The 16999-nt window shown below is 37.1% G+C and overlaps 1 protein-coding gene across 2 annotated transcripts in view; it reads right to left on the bottom strand.

Moving 5' to 3' along the window:
* The window catches only part of CYLC1 (cylicin 1), a 105121-nt gene that overhangs the window by 66834 nt on the left and 21288 nt on the right, over window positions 1-16999 (bottom strand). For both annotated transcript variants that reach the window (XM_032840608.1, XM_032840609.1), the window contains exon 2: window positions 5178-5228. In XM_032840608.1, the coding sequence (XP_032696499.1) occupies window positions 5178-5228 (51 nt within the window). The remainder of the gene's footprint in view (window positions 1-5177; window positions 5229-16999) is intronic.

Raw genomic sequence — 16999 nt, 5'->3', positions numbered from 1 at the left:
CCATATGGACCTCATAGATATATACAGAACATTCCACCCTAAAACAACAGAATACTCATTCTTCTCAAGTGCACATGTAACCTTCTCCAGATAGACTAAATACTGGGTCACAAATCAGGACTCAACCAATACCAAAAGACTGACATTATTCCCTGCATATTCTCAGATCACAATGCTATGAAACTGAAGTTCAAACACAAGGAAAAGTTCGGAAGGAACTCAAACACCTGGAAGCTAAAGACCACCTTGCTTAAGAATGGTGGGATCAACCAGGAGATCAAAGAAGAACTTAAACAATTCATGGAAACCAATGAGAATGAAGACACTTCGGTCCAAAACCTATGGGATACAGCAAAGGCGTTCCTAAGGGGGAAATACCTAGCCATCCAAGCCTCCCTCAAAAATATTGAAAAATCCAGAATACACCAGCTGTCTCTACACCTTAAAGAACTGTAGAATCAACAACAAATCAAACCAACTCCACACATAAGAAGGGAAATAATCAAGATTAGAGCGAGATCAATGAGGTAGAAAGCAGAGATACAGTAGAACGTATCAATGAAACTAGAAGCTGGTTTCTTGAAAGAATCAATAAGATCGATAAACCATTGGCCACACTAATCCAAAAGAAAAGAGAGAAAGCCCAAATTAATAAAATTATGGATAAAAAGGGAAAGATCACAACTAACACCAAGGAAGTAGAAACAATCATCAGAAGTTATTATCAACAGTTATATTCCAATAAGCTAAGCAACCTAGATGAAATGGATTAATTCCTGGAAAACTGTAAACTCCCAAAACTGAAGCAGGAAGAAATAAATCGACAACCTATATAGACCGATATCTAGTAACGAGATTGAAGCAGTGATCAAAAACCTCCCAAAAAACAAGAGCCCAGGACCTGACGGATTCCCTGGGGAATTCTACCAAACTTTCAAAGAAGAAATAACACCTATTCTCCTGAAGCTGTTTCAAAAAATTGAAGCAGAAGGAAAACTTCCAGAGTCTTTCTATGAAGCCAGCATTAAGCTGATCCCCAAACCAGGCAAAGACCCTACCAAAAAGGAGAATTTCAGACCAATATCACTGATGAATACGGATGCTAAGATTCTCAACAAGATCCTAGCAAACAGGATCCAACAGCACATAATGAAAAGATTATCCACCATGACCAGGTAGGATTCATTCCTGGGCTACAAGGATGGTTCAACATTCGCAAATCAATCAATGTGATAGAACAAATTAATAAGAAAAGTGAGAAGAACCGCATGGTCCTCTCAATTGATGCAGAAAAAGCATTTGACAAAATCCAGCATCCGTTCCTGATTAAAACGTTTCAAAGTATAAGGATAGAGGGAACATTCCTGAACTTCATCAAATCTATCTATGAAAAACCCACAGCAAATATCATCCTCAATGGGAAAGAGCTTGCAGCCTTCCTGTTGAGATCAGGAACAAGACAAGGATGCCCACTCTCATCACTCTTGTTCAACATAGTATTAGAAGTCCTAGCAACAGCAATCAGACAACAAAGAGAAATAAAATGTATCCAAATTGGCAATGAAGAATTCAAACTCTCTCTCTTCGCAGATGACATGATTCTTTATATGGAAAACCCAAAAGACTCCACCCCCAAACTACTAGAACTCATACAGCAATTCAGTAACGTGGCAGGATACAAAGTCAATGTACGGAAATCAGTGGCTTTCTTATACACTAACAATGAAAATACAGAAAGGGAAATTAGAGAATCGATTCCATTTACTATAGCACCAAGAACCATAAGATACCTGGGAATAAACCTAACCAAAGAGGTAAAGGATCTCTACTCAAGGAACTACAGAACACTCATGAAAGAAATTGAAGAAAACACAAAAAGATGGAAGACCATTCCATGCTCTTGGATCAGAATAATAAACATTGTTAAAATGTCTATACTGCCTAGAGCAATCTATACTTTTAATGCCATTCCAATCAAAATTCCACCGGTATTCTTCAAAGAGCTGGAGCAAATAATCCAAAAATTTGTATGGAACCAGAAGAGACCCTGAATCACTAAGGAAATGTTGAAAAACAAAAATAAAACTGGGGGCATCACGTTACCTGATTTCAAGCTTTACTACAAAGCTGTAATCACCAAGACAGCATGTTACTGGCATAAAAACAGACACATAGACCAGTGGAACAGAGTAGAGAGCCCAGATATGGACCTTCAACTCTATGGTCAGTTAATCTTCGACAAAACAGGAAAAAATATACAGTGGAAAAAAGACAGTCTCTTCAATAAATGGTGCTGGGAAATCTGGGCAGCCATATGCAGAAGAATGAAACTCGACCATTCTCTTACACCGTACACAAAGATAAACTCAAAATGGATAAAAGACCTCAACGTGAGACAGGAATCCATCAGAATCCTAGAGGAGAACATAGGCAGTAATCTCTTTGATATCAGTCACAGCAACTTCTTTCAAGATAGGTCTTCAAAGGCAAAGGAAACAAAAGCCAAAATAAACTTTTGGGACTTTATAAAAATCAAAAGCTTCTGCACAGCAAAGGAAACAGTCAAGAAAACAAAGAGGCAACCCACGGAATGGGAGAAGATATTTGCAAATGACAATACAGACAAAAGATTGATATCCAGGATCTATAAAGAACTCCTCAAACTCAACACACACGAAACAGATAATCATATAAAAAAATGGGCAGAAGATATGAACAGACACTTCTCCAAGAAGACATACAAATGGCTATCAGACACATGAAAAATGTTCATCATCACTGGCCATCAGGAGGATACAAATTAAAACCTCATCGAGATACCACCTCACACCAGTTAGAATGTCCAAAATTAGCAAGACAGGAAACAACATGTGTTGGAGGGGATGTGGAGAAAGGGGAACCCTCTTACACTGTTGGTGGGAATGCAAGTTGGTTCAGCCTCTTTGGAGAACAGTGTGGAGATTTCAAGAAATCAAAAATAGAACTTCCCTATGACCCTGCAATTGCACTACTGGGTATTTACCCCAAAGATACAGATGTAGTGAAAAGAAGGGACATCTGGACCCCAATGTTTATAGCAGCAATGGCCACGGTTGCCAAACTGTGGAAAGAACCAAGATGCCCTTCAACGGACGAATGGATAAGGAAGATGTGGTCTATATACACTATGGAGTATTATGCCTCCATCAGAAAGGATATATATCTAACTTTTGTAGCAACATGGACGGGACTGGAAGAGATTATGCTGAGTGATATAAGTCAAGCAGAGAGAGTTAATTATCATATGGTTTCACTTATTTGTGGAGCATAACAAATAGCATGGAGGACATGGAGTTAGGACATGGAGTTAGGAGAAGGACATGGAGTTAGGAGAAGGCATTTGGGGGAAATTGGAAGGGGAGGTGAACAATGAGAGACTATGGACTCTAAAAAACAATCTGAAGGGTTTGAAGAGGTGGGGGGGCTGGGAGGTTGGGGGAACCAGGTGATGGGTATTAGAGAGGGCATGGACTGCATGGAGCACTGGGTGTGGTACAAAAACAATGAATACTGTTATGCTGAAAATAAAACAAAACAAAACAAAACAAAACAAACTGGTGCAGCCACTGAGGAGGATTGCATGGGGGATCATCCAAAAATTAAGAATAAAATTACCATTTGATCCAGTAAATCTACTACTGGATATTTTGCCAAAGAATATAAAAACACTAATCTCCCCCACAAAAAAGTCAGAAAAACACGTAAAGATTATTTTCACTTTATTTTTTTAAGATTTTATTTTTATTTATTTGAGGGAGCGAGAGAGAGCATGAAAGGGGAGAAAGTCAGAGGGAGAAGCAGACTCCCCATTCAGCTGGAAGCCAGATGTGGGACTTGATCCTGGTACTCTGGGATCATTACCTGAGCCGAAGACACTGGCTTAACCAACTGAGCCACGCAGGCACCCTATTTTATTTTTTAATGTGTTATTTTAGTCACCATAAAATATATCATTAGTTTTTGATGCAGTGTTCCAATATTCATTGTTTACATAAAAGATTATTATTTTATATATTTTTAAGAGTTTATTTTATTTATTTGAGAGAGAGAGAGAGAGCATGAAAGGAGAGAGGTCAGTGGGAGAAGCAGACTCCCTGTCAAGCAAGGAGTCTGATGTAGGACTCGATATGGGACTCCACAATCATGACTTGAGCCGAAGGGAGTTGCTTAACCAACTGAGCCACCCAGGCATCCAAAGATTATTTTTTTAATGGAGAATAGACATTATGCACACAGTAATGGGTAAAAGTTAACTTTAACATAAATAAAGATAAATAAAACATCTTATAATCTTAAATGGGTCAATCCCATAGGAAAATATAGCAATTCTAAATTTTCATGTATTCACTTTTGTAGCTGTAAAATATATAGGCAAAAATTTATACAACTTAAAGCAATACAGAAACTCACAATACAATTGGAAACTTTAGTACACTTAGTAACTGACCGAGCAATTAGATAAAATATATTAGTAGAGCTATAGAAAATTTGGATAACATTATTAACAAAATGACCCAATTTGAAGACACTACACCAAACAATTGCACAATACACATTATTTTCAAGTTCACATTGAATGTTTAACAAAAGTGATCATAGACTGGGCCAAAAATTAAGTTTTAACAAGTACCAAAATACTGAAATTATATGGCATATATTTGGTGACCACAATTGAATAAAGCTAGAAATCAACAACAAAAAGAAAATTTTGAAAAACCTAAACATTTGGAAATTAACAATACAATCTATGGGTTACAGAGGAAATTACAATGTAAATTAGAAAATATTTTTAACTATTTGTTGTACATCATTAAGAAAAATATGATAATAAAATATAGACAGATGCAAAGAACTCCTAAGAATTTGAAAGTTTAAAATTCATATATTACAAGTTGAAAATAAATGGTTTATGTATCTATCTCAAGGAGCTATAAACCAAACAACAAATTGAAGTCAATGTATGCAAGAGAAAAAAAAAAAGTAAAGACAACAGATGTGAAAAGAAAGCAAAAGTTTTATGCACATAAATTTAAAAATTTAGTTGAAATAGGAAAATCCCTTCTGTTAAAGCTGAAACAGAAATTTTGAATTACTGTATGTATACCAAAGCTGTTAACTTGATAATTAAAAAAACTTACCAACATAGAGATTTCCAGGTCTGGATGTCATTGATCAATTCTCCCAAAAACCTAAGGAAGAAATAATAATTATTTACAAACTCTTCCAAAGACTAAGAAAAAGGAAATACTTATCAACTTGTTCTTTGAAAACAGTGTAAACTAAAAAACAAACAAAAACAACAACAACAACAAAAAAACAGAACCTTACAAGTTGATTAAAAAAACAGAACCTCACAAGATGATTAATAAAAAATAAAATTATAGCCCTATATCTTTTATAAACATAGATTCCAAAATGCTTAAACATTTTATCAAATTTAATACATAGGAAGCATATTATATCACAACCAAATGAGTCTTATTTCAAGTTAGTTTAACATTCGACTTTCATCACTTTAACTCATTAGAATAAAGGATAGAAAATCATTCAACCATTTCAGTATACAGAAAAAATATCTTTAAAAATATCTGATGTTGATTTACGGTTAAATTTTTAGCAAACAATAAATGAAAGGAAACTTTAAACTGGTAAAAGAAATCTACAGAAATCTAGAACTAATGTAACATTCAATGGTGAAATGGAAACACTCCTGTTGAGCTGAGGAATAAGAAGGATGTCCATAGTTCAACTACAATTGCACATTATGCTATAAGTCCTAGTCTATGCAATAAAGCAAGGAAAAATAAATTAAAATTATATTAAAATATACTATTTGGAAGTGTATTTTAAGCAGTATTAAACAATAGAGGGGCACCAGCATGGCTTAATCAGTTAGTATAAAAAGAAATAAAATTGTTATTTTTGCAGGCAGCAAGGCCATTTACACAGAAAACCCAAAATGTTTCAGATGCACAATCAGAATTAATAAATGAATTTAGAGAAATTGTCAGATACAAAGACTAGCCACAAAAATCAGGTATATTTCTATACACAGTAATACAATTAGAAAATATTTTACTAATACCACTTACATGATAACATCATGAAGACCAAATTCTTAGGAACAAATCTAAAAATGTAACAGTAAAATATCTACACTGAAGGGTGGAAGCCAATATTAATTTAAATTAAAGTAGACATCAATAAATGGATGTATATACCATGTTTAGGAATTGGAAGACTGAATACTATATATATAACATTTCTTCCCACATTGATACATTGATTCAATGCAATCTCAAAAACAGTTTTTGACATTTTTGAAAACTGATACTTGATTTGAAATTTTACATGGACATGAAAGATCCAAGAATATCCAAGATAATTTGAAAAAATGGAAAGATATACATTACCAATATCATTATATCAACTTATGATACAAAGACATCAGTTAAGATAATGTAATGTTGGCACAAAAACAAATAACAAATGGAACAGAATAGAAAATACAAAAAGGATACCTATAAAGATATGGTCACATGAATTATCCCAAAGTTCTTATGCATTAGGGAAAGGGTGTTTTCAACAAATGATACTGATAAGTTTGGTATTTTCTTTTTCTTTTTAATACTTAACTTATTTATTTGACAGAGAGTGACAGTGAGAGAGGGAACACAAGCAGAGGGAGACAGAGAGGGACAATGACCAGCTCCATAACAGGATGCCGGGATTGAGGCCTGAGCCAAAGGCAAAAACTTAATGACTTAGCCTCAACGGCTTCCCATAATTTGGTATTTTCAAGAAGGAAAAAAATGTAATTCTTGATCCTTATCTTACATTACTAACCCAAATCAGCCCTAGATGTATTATAGACATAAAGATGAAAAGTAAAACAAAATGTTTTCAGGAGGTAACATAGGATAATATTTTAATGTTAGTGGAGTAAATATTTCTTAAACAAGACACAAAAAACTATAATCATAAAGGAATAGAATAACATGCTAGGTTTCTTTTATTCAGTGATGATGGCCTATACCACACTTCCTTTTTTCCAAAAATGGAAATGTGAAAGAAAACAAAACAAAATAGTATGAAAGACATATTTCTTCTTTGACCCTCATAAAAAATAGTTTGAAAGAAATGATAGAGTCATAGCAATAGTAAGAACGATAGCTAATGGTTATTGTGCTTTTGTAGAGTTTTCTTTTTTAAAGAGATTTATTTATTTTTAGAGAGAGAGAAAATGGGGGAGGGGCAAAGAGAGGGAGAGAGAAGCAGATTCCCTGCTGAGCAAGGTGAATTTCAAATGTGAAACTGACTTGAAATAAGACTCATTTGGTTGTGATATAATATGCTTTCCATGTATTGAATTTGATAGAATGCTTAAGCATTTTGGAATTTAAGTTTATGAAAGACATAGGGCTATTATTTTATTTTCTATTAGGCACCTTGTGAGATTTTTAAATTAAGGTTACTCTGTTCTAGTAGAACAAGTTGATAAATATTTATTTTTTTCCAGACTTTGGAAGACTTTGTAAATAATTGCTATTTCTTCCTTGGGTTTTTGGAAGAATTAATCAATGAAGACACTGAGGCCTGGAATTCCCTGTTCTATGTTCTGAAGTGAAATCCTGCTCTCAAAATTCTTTATTCCTTCTTCATTTACATATCCCTTACTTCAAATCTCATTTTTAAATAAACATAACTTATTCTTCTTGTTTTTTTCTTTACTTTTATTTAATTCATTACTGTTCTTGAAATTGTATTCCCTGATGATGGAATGAGTCAATTCTTCAAATTTGAATAAGAAATATGATGTGGTTTTCATTCAATTATTCATTCAAAAAATAAATATTGAATACTTTGAAAGCCTGATGAATGACCTCACAAAATGTCCATATCTGAACCCCTGGGACCTGGGAATATTATCTTATATGGAGAAAGGAACTTCACATATATGGTTAAGAATTATGAAATCATTAAATTTTTATCGATTATTCAGAAGGGCACTAAATTTATTCCCCAGTGCTCTTATAAGATAAAAACAAGAAATTTGGAAAATGATAAAGCAATCTGATGATGAAAATAGAGATTGGAATTATTCAGTTTGTAGAACTGGTGAGGGGACACAAGCCAAAGAATTCAGGTGGTCACTAGATACTAAAACTATGCAAGAAAATTGGTTTTCTCTTCAGAGCCATTAGAAAAACCAACTTTGCTGACACCTTGATTTTAGCCTAGTAACACTGATCTAAGACTTATGACCTCCGGAACTGTAAGCAGATAAGTTTGTGTTGTTTTTTTTTTTTTTTTTCCTGAGTTTGTGGTATTTTTCTACAGCAATAATAAATAATTAATACAAATTTTGGTACCACTGGTGGGTGCTCCTGTAACAAATACCTAATAATGTGATCCATGGATCCACTAATGCATCTTGGTAAATTTCAGGAATGGAGATGAGATTAAACAAGAAGGACATGTGGAGGAGCAACTTGTGTAATGGTATAAATTCTCACAATAAACACAAGAAACCCATACATTTTAAAAGAATGTTATGTAAGCAGAACTGTTTCCAATTGGACCTAAAAGGACAGGGATAGAAAAAAGAAAGAAGACTATAAAACTGCTAAAATTCATAGACAGGAAGCAGACCAAGAAAGCTAGTTACAAACACCTGCTACCTTTCAAGGAAAAGGAAAAATTACTCTGAGGGCAAAGCTGAAGGTACAGAGGGTGGAGCATCAAGTCCCAGTGAATTATTCCCAAACCTGAAAACTGAATGGTGTTTGTCCTGCTGGATTTAGAAATTGCTTAGGGTAAAAATCCTTTGTATAATTTCCTTTGTTCTTTTTTAATCCTTTTTTTTTCAAACTGTTTTTTTTATTCTGTTGTTAGCCACCATAAAATACATTATTAGTTTTTGATGCAGTGTTCTAAGATTCATTGTTTATGTACAACACCTGGTGCTCTATGCAATACATGTCCTCCTTAATACCCACCACCAGGCTTACCCAACCCCCTACCCTCCTCCACTCCAAAACCCTCAGTTTGTTTCTCAGGATCCACAGTCTCACATGGTTCATCTCCCCCTCTGATTTCCCCCAACTCACTTTTCCTTTCCTTCTCCTAATTTCCTCCCTGCTATTACTTATGCTCCACAAGTGAGTGAAATCATATGATAATTGACTTTCTCTACTTGACTTATTTCACTCAGCATAATCTCCTCGGATCCCTCCCATATTGGTGCAAAAGTTGGATATTCATCCTTTCTGATAGAGGCTAATGTTCCTTGTATATATGGACCATATCTTCTTTATCTATTCATTTGTTGAAGGGCATCCTGGCTCTTTCCAAAGGTTAGCAATTGTGGCCATTGCTGCTATGAATATTGGGGTACATATGGGCATTCTTATCACTACATCCTGCATCTTTGGGGTAAATACCCAGTAGTGCAACTGCTGGATGATAAGGAAGCTCTATTTTTAATTTCTTAAGGGATCTCCACAGTGTTTTCCAAACTGGCTGCAACAACTTACATTCCCACCACCAGTGTAAGAGGGTTCTGCTTTCTCCAAATTGTCTCCAACACTTGTTTTTTACTATCTTGTTAATTTTGGCCATTCTAACTGGGGTAAGGTGGTATCTCAATGTGATTTGAATTTGAATTTCCCTGATGGCTAATGATGATGAACATTTTTCATGTATCTGTTAGTCATTTGTATGTTTTCTTTGGAGAAGAATCTCATGTCTTCTGCCCATTTTTGATGTAATTATCTGTTTTTGGGTATTGAGTTTGAGGAGCTCTTTATAGATCTTGGATATCAGTTCTTTGTCTGTGTGTCATTTGTGAGTAACTTCTCCCATTCTGCGGGTTGCCTTTTTGCTTTTTTGACTGTTTCCTTTGCTGTGCAGAAGCTTTTAATCTTGATGAAGTCTCAAAAGTTCATTTTTGCTTTTGTTTCCCTAGCCTTTAGAGACATGTCTTTAAAGAAGTTGCTGTGGCTGATGTTAGAGAGGTTACTGCCTATGTTCTCCTCCAGGATTTTGATAGATTCCTGTTTCACATTAGTTCTTTCATCCATTTCAAATTTATCTTTGTGTATGGTGTAAGAGAATGGTCGAGTTTCATTCTTCTATACATAGCTGTCCAATTTTCCCAGCACCATTTATTGAAAAGACTTTTTTCCACTGCATATTTTTTTCCTGCTTTGTCAAAGATTAGTTGACCATAGAGTTATGTGTCCATACCTGGGCTCTCTACTCTGTTCCACAGGTCTATGTGTCTTTTTTTTTTAAGATTTTATTCACTTATTTGACAGACAGAGATCACAAGTAGGCAGAGAGGCAGGCATAGGGGTGGGGGGAGAGCAGGATCCCTGCTGAGCAGAGAGCCCCATGCAGGGCTCGATCCCAGGACCCTGGGATCATGAACTAAGCTGAAGCAGAGGCTTTAACCCACTGAGCCACCCAGGCACCCCTATGAGTCTGTTTTTGTGTCAGTACCATGCTGTTTTGGTTTTGAAGGAATTCAAACACTTGGAAGCTAAAATCCATCCTGCTCAAGAATGTGTGACTCGGACAACTAGGTCAAGATGGCAGAGAAGTAGCAGGCTGAGACTACATGAAGTAGCAGGAGATCAGCTAAATAGTTGATCAAACCATTGCAAACACATACAAATTCAACGGGAGATTGAAGAGAAGAACAGCAATTCTTGAAACAGAAAATCAACCACTTTCTGAAAATTTATCTAATAATATATATATATTTCTGGGGGGAGGAGTCAAGATGGCGGAGAAGTAGCAGCTGAGACTACTTCAGGTAGCGGGAGATCAGCTAGATAGCTTATCTAAAGATTGCAAACACCTACAAATCCAATGGAAGATCGAAGAGAAGAAGAACAGCAATTCTAGAAACAGAAAATCAACCACTTTCTGAAAGGTAGGACTGGCGGAGAAGTGAATCCAAAGGGACGGGAAGATAGACCCGGGGGGAGGGGCCGGCTCCCGGCAAGCGGCGGAGCAACGGAGCACAAAATCAGGACTTTTAAAAGTCTGTTCCGCTGAGGGACATCGCCCCAGAGGCTTAACTGGGGTGAAGCCCACGCGGGGCTAGTGTGGCCTCAGGTCCCGCAGGGTCACAGAAGGATCGGGGGTGTCTGAGTGTCGCAGAGCTTGCAGGTATTAGAACGGGGAAGCCGGCTACAGAGACGGAGCCGAGGAGTGAGCTCACAGCTCGGGCTTACCTTGAACCGGTCGCAGGCTCGGTGAGCTCGGAGCGCGGCTGGAGTCCAGGCAGACGGGAGTAATTGGGCGCTGTTCTCTGAGGGCGCACTGAGGAGTGGGGCCCCGAGCTCTCAGCTCCTCCCGGCCGGAGACTGGGAGGCCGCCATCTTCATTCCCGTCCTCCGGAACTCTACGGAAAGCGCTCAGGGAACAAAAGCTCCCGAAAGCAAACCCGAGGGGATTACTCAGCCCGGCCCCTGGTAAGGGTGTGCAATTCTGCCTGGGGCAAAGACACTTGAGAATCACTACAACAGGCCCCTCCCCCAGAAGATCAACAAGAAACCCAGCCAGGACCAAGTTCACTTACGAGGAGTGCAGTTTCAATACCAAGGAGAGCAGCGGAATTCCAGAGGAGGAGAAAGCAAAGCACGGAACTCATGGCTTTCTCCCCATGATTCTTTAGCCTTGCAGTTAATTTATTTTTTTTTCTTTTTCAATTTTTTTCTCTTCTTCTGCTAAATTTTTTTAACATTTACCCTTTTCTTTTTTAACGTTTTTTAACTAGTTTATCTAATATATATATATTTTTTTCCTTTTTATATTTTTTTCATTATTGGTTTTCTTTTTTTATTTGTTTCTTTTTTCTTTTTTCTTTTTTTTTTCTTTCTGAGCCTCTTTTTATCCCCTTCCACCCCCCCCTCACGATTTGGGATCTCTTCTGATTTGGCTAAAGCATATTTTCCTGGGGTTGTTGCCACCCTTTTAGTATTTTACTTACTCCTTCATATACTCTTATCTGGACAAAATGACAAGGCGGAAAAATTCACCACAAAAAAAGAACAAGAGGCAGTACCAAAGGCTAGGGACCTAATCAATACAGACATTGGTAATATGTCAGATCTAGAGTTCAGAATGACGATTCTCAAGGTTCTAGACGGGCTCGAAAAAGGCATGGAAGATATTAGAGAAACCCTCTCGGGAGATATAAAAGCCCTTTCTGGAGAAATAAAAGAACTAAAATCTAATCAAGTTGAAATCAAAAAAGCTATTAATGAGGTGCAATCAAAAATGGAGGCTCTCACTGCTAGGATAAATGAGGCAGAAGAAAGAATTAGCGATATAGAAGACCAAATGACAGAGAATAAAGAAGCTGAGCAAAAGAGGGACAAACAACTACTGGACCACGAGGGCAGAATTCGAGAGATAAGTGACACCATAAGATGAAACAACATTAGAATAATTGGGATTCCAGAAGAAGAAGAAAGAGAGAGGGGAGCAGAAGGTATATTGGAGAGAATTATTGGAGAGAATTTCCCCAATATGGCAAAGGGAACAAGCATCAAAATCCAGGAGGTTCAGAGAACCCCACTCAAAATCAATAAGAATAGGTCCACACCCCATCACCTAATAGTAAAATTTACAAGTCTTAGTGACAAAGAGAAAATCCTGAAAGCAGCCCAGGAGAAGAAGTCTGTAACATACAATGGTAAAAATATTAGATTGGCATCAGAATTATCCACAGAGACCTGGCAGGCCAGAAAGACTTGGCATAATATATTCAGAGTACTAAACGAGAAAAACATGCAGCCAAGAATACTATATCCAGCTAGGCTATCATTGAAAATAGAAGGAGAGATAAAAAGCTTCCAGGACAAACAAAAACTGAAAGAATTTGCAAACACCAAGCCAGCTCTACAGGAAATATTGAAAGGGGTCCTCTAAGCAAAGAGAGAGCCTAAAAGTAGTAGATCAGAAAGGAACAGAAACAATATACAATAACAGTCACCTTACAGGCAATACAATGGCACTAAATTCATATCTCTCAATAGTTACCCTGAATGTTAATGGGCTAAATGCCCCGATCAAAAGACACAGGGTATGAGAATGGATAAAAAAACAAAACCCATCTATATGTTGCCTACAAGAAACTCATTTTAAACCCGAAGACAACCTCAGATTTAAAGTGAGGGGGTGGAAAAGAATTTACCATGCTAATGGACATCAGAAGAAAGCAGGAGTGGCAATCCTTATATCAGATCAATTAGATTTTAAACCAAAGATTATAATAAGAGATGAAGAAGGACACTATATCATACTCTAAGGATCTGTCCAACAAGATCTAACAATTGTAAATATCTATGTCCCTAACGTGGTAGCAGCCAACTATATAAACCAATTAATAACAAAATCAAAGAAACACATCGACAATCATACAATAATAGTAGGGGACTTTAACACTCCCCTCACTGAAATGGACAGATCATCCAAGCAAAAGATCAACAAGGAAATAAAGGCCTTAAATGACACATTGGACCAGATGGACATCACAGATATATTCAGAACATTTCATCCCAAAGCAACAGAATACACATTCTTCTCTAGTGCACATGGAACATTCTCCAGAATAGATCACATCCTTGGTTCTAAATCAGGTCTCAACCGGTATCAAAAGACTGGGATCATTCCCTGCATATTTTCAGACCACAATGCTCTGAAGCTAGAACTCAATCGCAAGGGGAAATTTGGAAAGAACCCAAATACATGGCGACTAAACAGCATCCTTCTAAAGAATGAATGGGTCAACCAGGAAATTAAAGAAGAATTGAAAAAATTCATGGAAACAAATGATAATGAAAACACAACGGTTCAAAATCTGTGGGACACAACAAAGGCAGTCCTGAGAGGAAAATATATAGCGGTACAAGCCTTTCTCAAGACACAAGAAAGGTCTCAGGTACACAACCTAACCCTACACCTAAAGGAGCTGGAGAAAGAACAAGAAAGAAACCCTAAACCCAGCAGGAGAAGAGAAATCATAAAGATCAGAGCAGAAATCAATGAAATAGAAACCAAAAAAACAATAGAACAAATCAACGAAACTAGGAGCTGGTTCTTTGAAAGAATTAATAAGATTGATAAGCCCCTGGCCAGACTTATCAAAAAGAAAAGAGAAAGGACCCAAATCAAGAAAATCATGAATGAAAGAGGATTGATCACAACTAACACCCAAGAAATACACACAATTATAAGAACATATTATGAGCAACTCTATGCCAACAAATTTGACAATCTGGAAGAAATGGATGCATTCCTAGAGATGTATAAACTACCACAACTGAACGAGGAAGAAATAGAAAGCCTGAACAGACCCATAACCAGTAAGGAGATTGAAACAGTCATCAAAAATCTCCAAACAAACAAAAGCCCAGGGCCAGATGGCTTCCCGGGGGAATTCTACCAAACATTTAAAGAAGAACTAATTCCTATTCTCCTGAGACTGTTCCAAAAAATAGAAATGGAAGGAAAACTTCCAAACTCATTTTATGAGGCCAGCATCACCTTGATCCCCAAACCAGACAAGGATCCCATCAAAAAAGAGAACTACAGACCAATATCCTTGATGAACACAGATGCAAAACTTCTCACCAAAATACTAGCCAATAGGATTCAACAGTACATTAAAAGGATTATTCACCACGACCAAGTGGGATTTATTCCAGGGCTGCAAGGTTGGTTCAACATCCGCAAATCAATCAATGTGATACAACACATTAATAAAAGAAAGAACAAGAACCATATGATACTCTCAATAGATGCTGAAAAAGCATCTGACAACATAAAACATCCCTTCCTGATCAAAACTCTTCAAAGTGTAGGGATAGAGGGCACATACCTCAATATTATCAAAGCCATCTATGAAAAACCCATCGCAAATATCATTCTCAATGGAGAAAAACTGAAAGCTTTTCCGCTAAGGTCAGGAACACGGCAGGGATGTCCGTTATCACCACTGCTATTCAACATAGTACTAGAAGTCCTAGCCTCAGCAATCAGACAACAAAAAGAAATTAAAGGCATCCAAATCGGCAAAGAAGAAGTCAAACTATCACTCTTCGCAGATGATATGATACTATATGTGGAAAAGCCAAAGGACTCCATTCCAAAACTGCTAGAACTTGTACAGGAATTCAGTAAAGTGTCAGGATATAAAATCAATGCACAGAAATCAGTTGCATTTCTCTACACCAACAAGAAGACATAAGAAAGAGAAATTAAGGAGTCCATCCCATTTACAATTGCACCCAAAACTATAAGATACCTAGGAATAAACCTAACCAAAGAGGCTAAGAATATATACACAGAAAACTAGAAAGTACTCATGAAAGAAATTGAGGAAGACACAAAGAAATGGAAAAATGTTCCATGCTCCTGGATTGGAAGAATAAATATTGTGAAAATGTCGATGCTACCTAAAGCAATCTACACATTTAAGGCAATTCCTATCAAAGTACCATCCATTTTTTTCAAAGAAATGGAACAAATAATCCTAAAATTTATATGGAACCAGAAAAGACCGCGAATAGCCAAAGGAATATTGAAAAAGATAGCCAAAGTTGGTGGCATCACAATTCTGGACTTCAAGCTCTATTACAAAGCTGTCATCATCAAGACAGCATGGTACTGGCACAAAAATAGACACATAGATCAATGGAACAGAATAGAGAGCCCAGAAATAGACCCTCAACTCTATGGTCAACTAATCTTCGACAAAGCAGGAAAGAATGTCCAACGGAAAAAGACAGCCTCTTCAATAAATGGTGTTGGGAAAATTGGACAGCCACATGCAGAAAAATGAAATTGGATCATTTCCTTACACCACACACAAAAATAGACTCAAAATGGATGAAGGACCTCAATGTGAGAAAGGAATCCATCAACATCCTTGAGGAGAACACAGGCAGCAACCTCTTTGACCTCAGCCGCAGCAACATCTTCCTAGGAACATCGCCAAAGGCAAGGGAAGCAAGGGCAAAAATGAACTATTGGGATTTTATCAAGATCAAAAGCTTTTGCACAGCAAAGGAAACAGTTAACAAAACCGAAAGACAACTGACAGAATGGGAGAAGATATTTGCAAACGACATATCAGATAAAGTGCTAGTGTCCAGAATCTATAAAGAACTTAGCAAACTCAACACCCAAAGAACAAATAATCCAATCAAGAAATGGGCAGAAGACATGAACAGACATTTCTGCAAAGAAGACATCCAGATGGCCAACAGACACATGAAAAAGTGCTCCATATCACTCGGCATCAGGGAAATACAAATCAAAACCACAATGAGATACCACCTCACACCAGTCAGAATGGCTAAAATTAACAAGTCAGGGAATGACAGATGCTGGCGAGGATGCGGAGAAAGGGGAACCCTCCTACACTGTTGGTGAGAATGCAAGCTGGTGCAACCACTCTGGAAAACAGCATGGAAGTTCCTCAAAATGTTGAAAGTAGAACTACCCTATGACCCAGCAATTGCACTGCTGGGTATTTACCCTAAAGATACAAACGTAGTGATCCGAAGGGGCACGTGCACCCGAATGTTTATAGCAGCAATGTCTACAATAGCCAAACTATGGAAAGAACCTAGATGTCCATCAACAGACGAATGGATAAAGAAGGGGTGGTATATATATACAATGGAATACTATGCAGCCATCAAAAGAAATGAAATCTTGCCATTTGCGACAACGTGGATGGAACTAGTGGGTATCATGCTTAGCGAAATAAGTCAAGCGGAGAAAGACAACTATTATATGATCTCCTTGATATGAGGGAGAGGAGATGCAACATGGGGGGTTAATGGGGTAGGAGAAGAGTAAATGAAACAAGTTGGGATTGGGAGGGAGACAAACCATAAGTGACTCTTAATCTCACAAAACAAACTGAGGGTTGCTG

Source organism: Lontra canadensis, unplaced genomic scaffold, assembly GCF_010015895.1.
Source record: "Lontra canadensis isolate GAN:19392208 unplaced genomic scaffold, GSC_riverotter_1.0 scaffold114, whole genome shotgun sequence".
In the NCBI taxonomy this organism is placed as follows: Eukaryota; Metazoa; Chordata; class Mammalia; order Carnivora; family Mustelidae; genus Lontra; species Lontra canadensis.
This window is presented reverse-complemented; position numbering and strand designations above follow the sequence as displayed.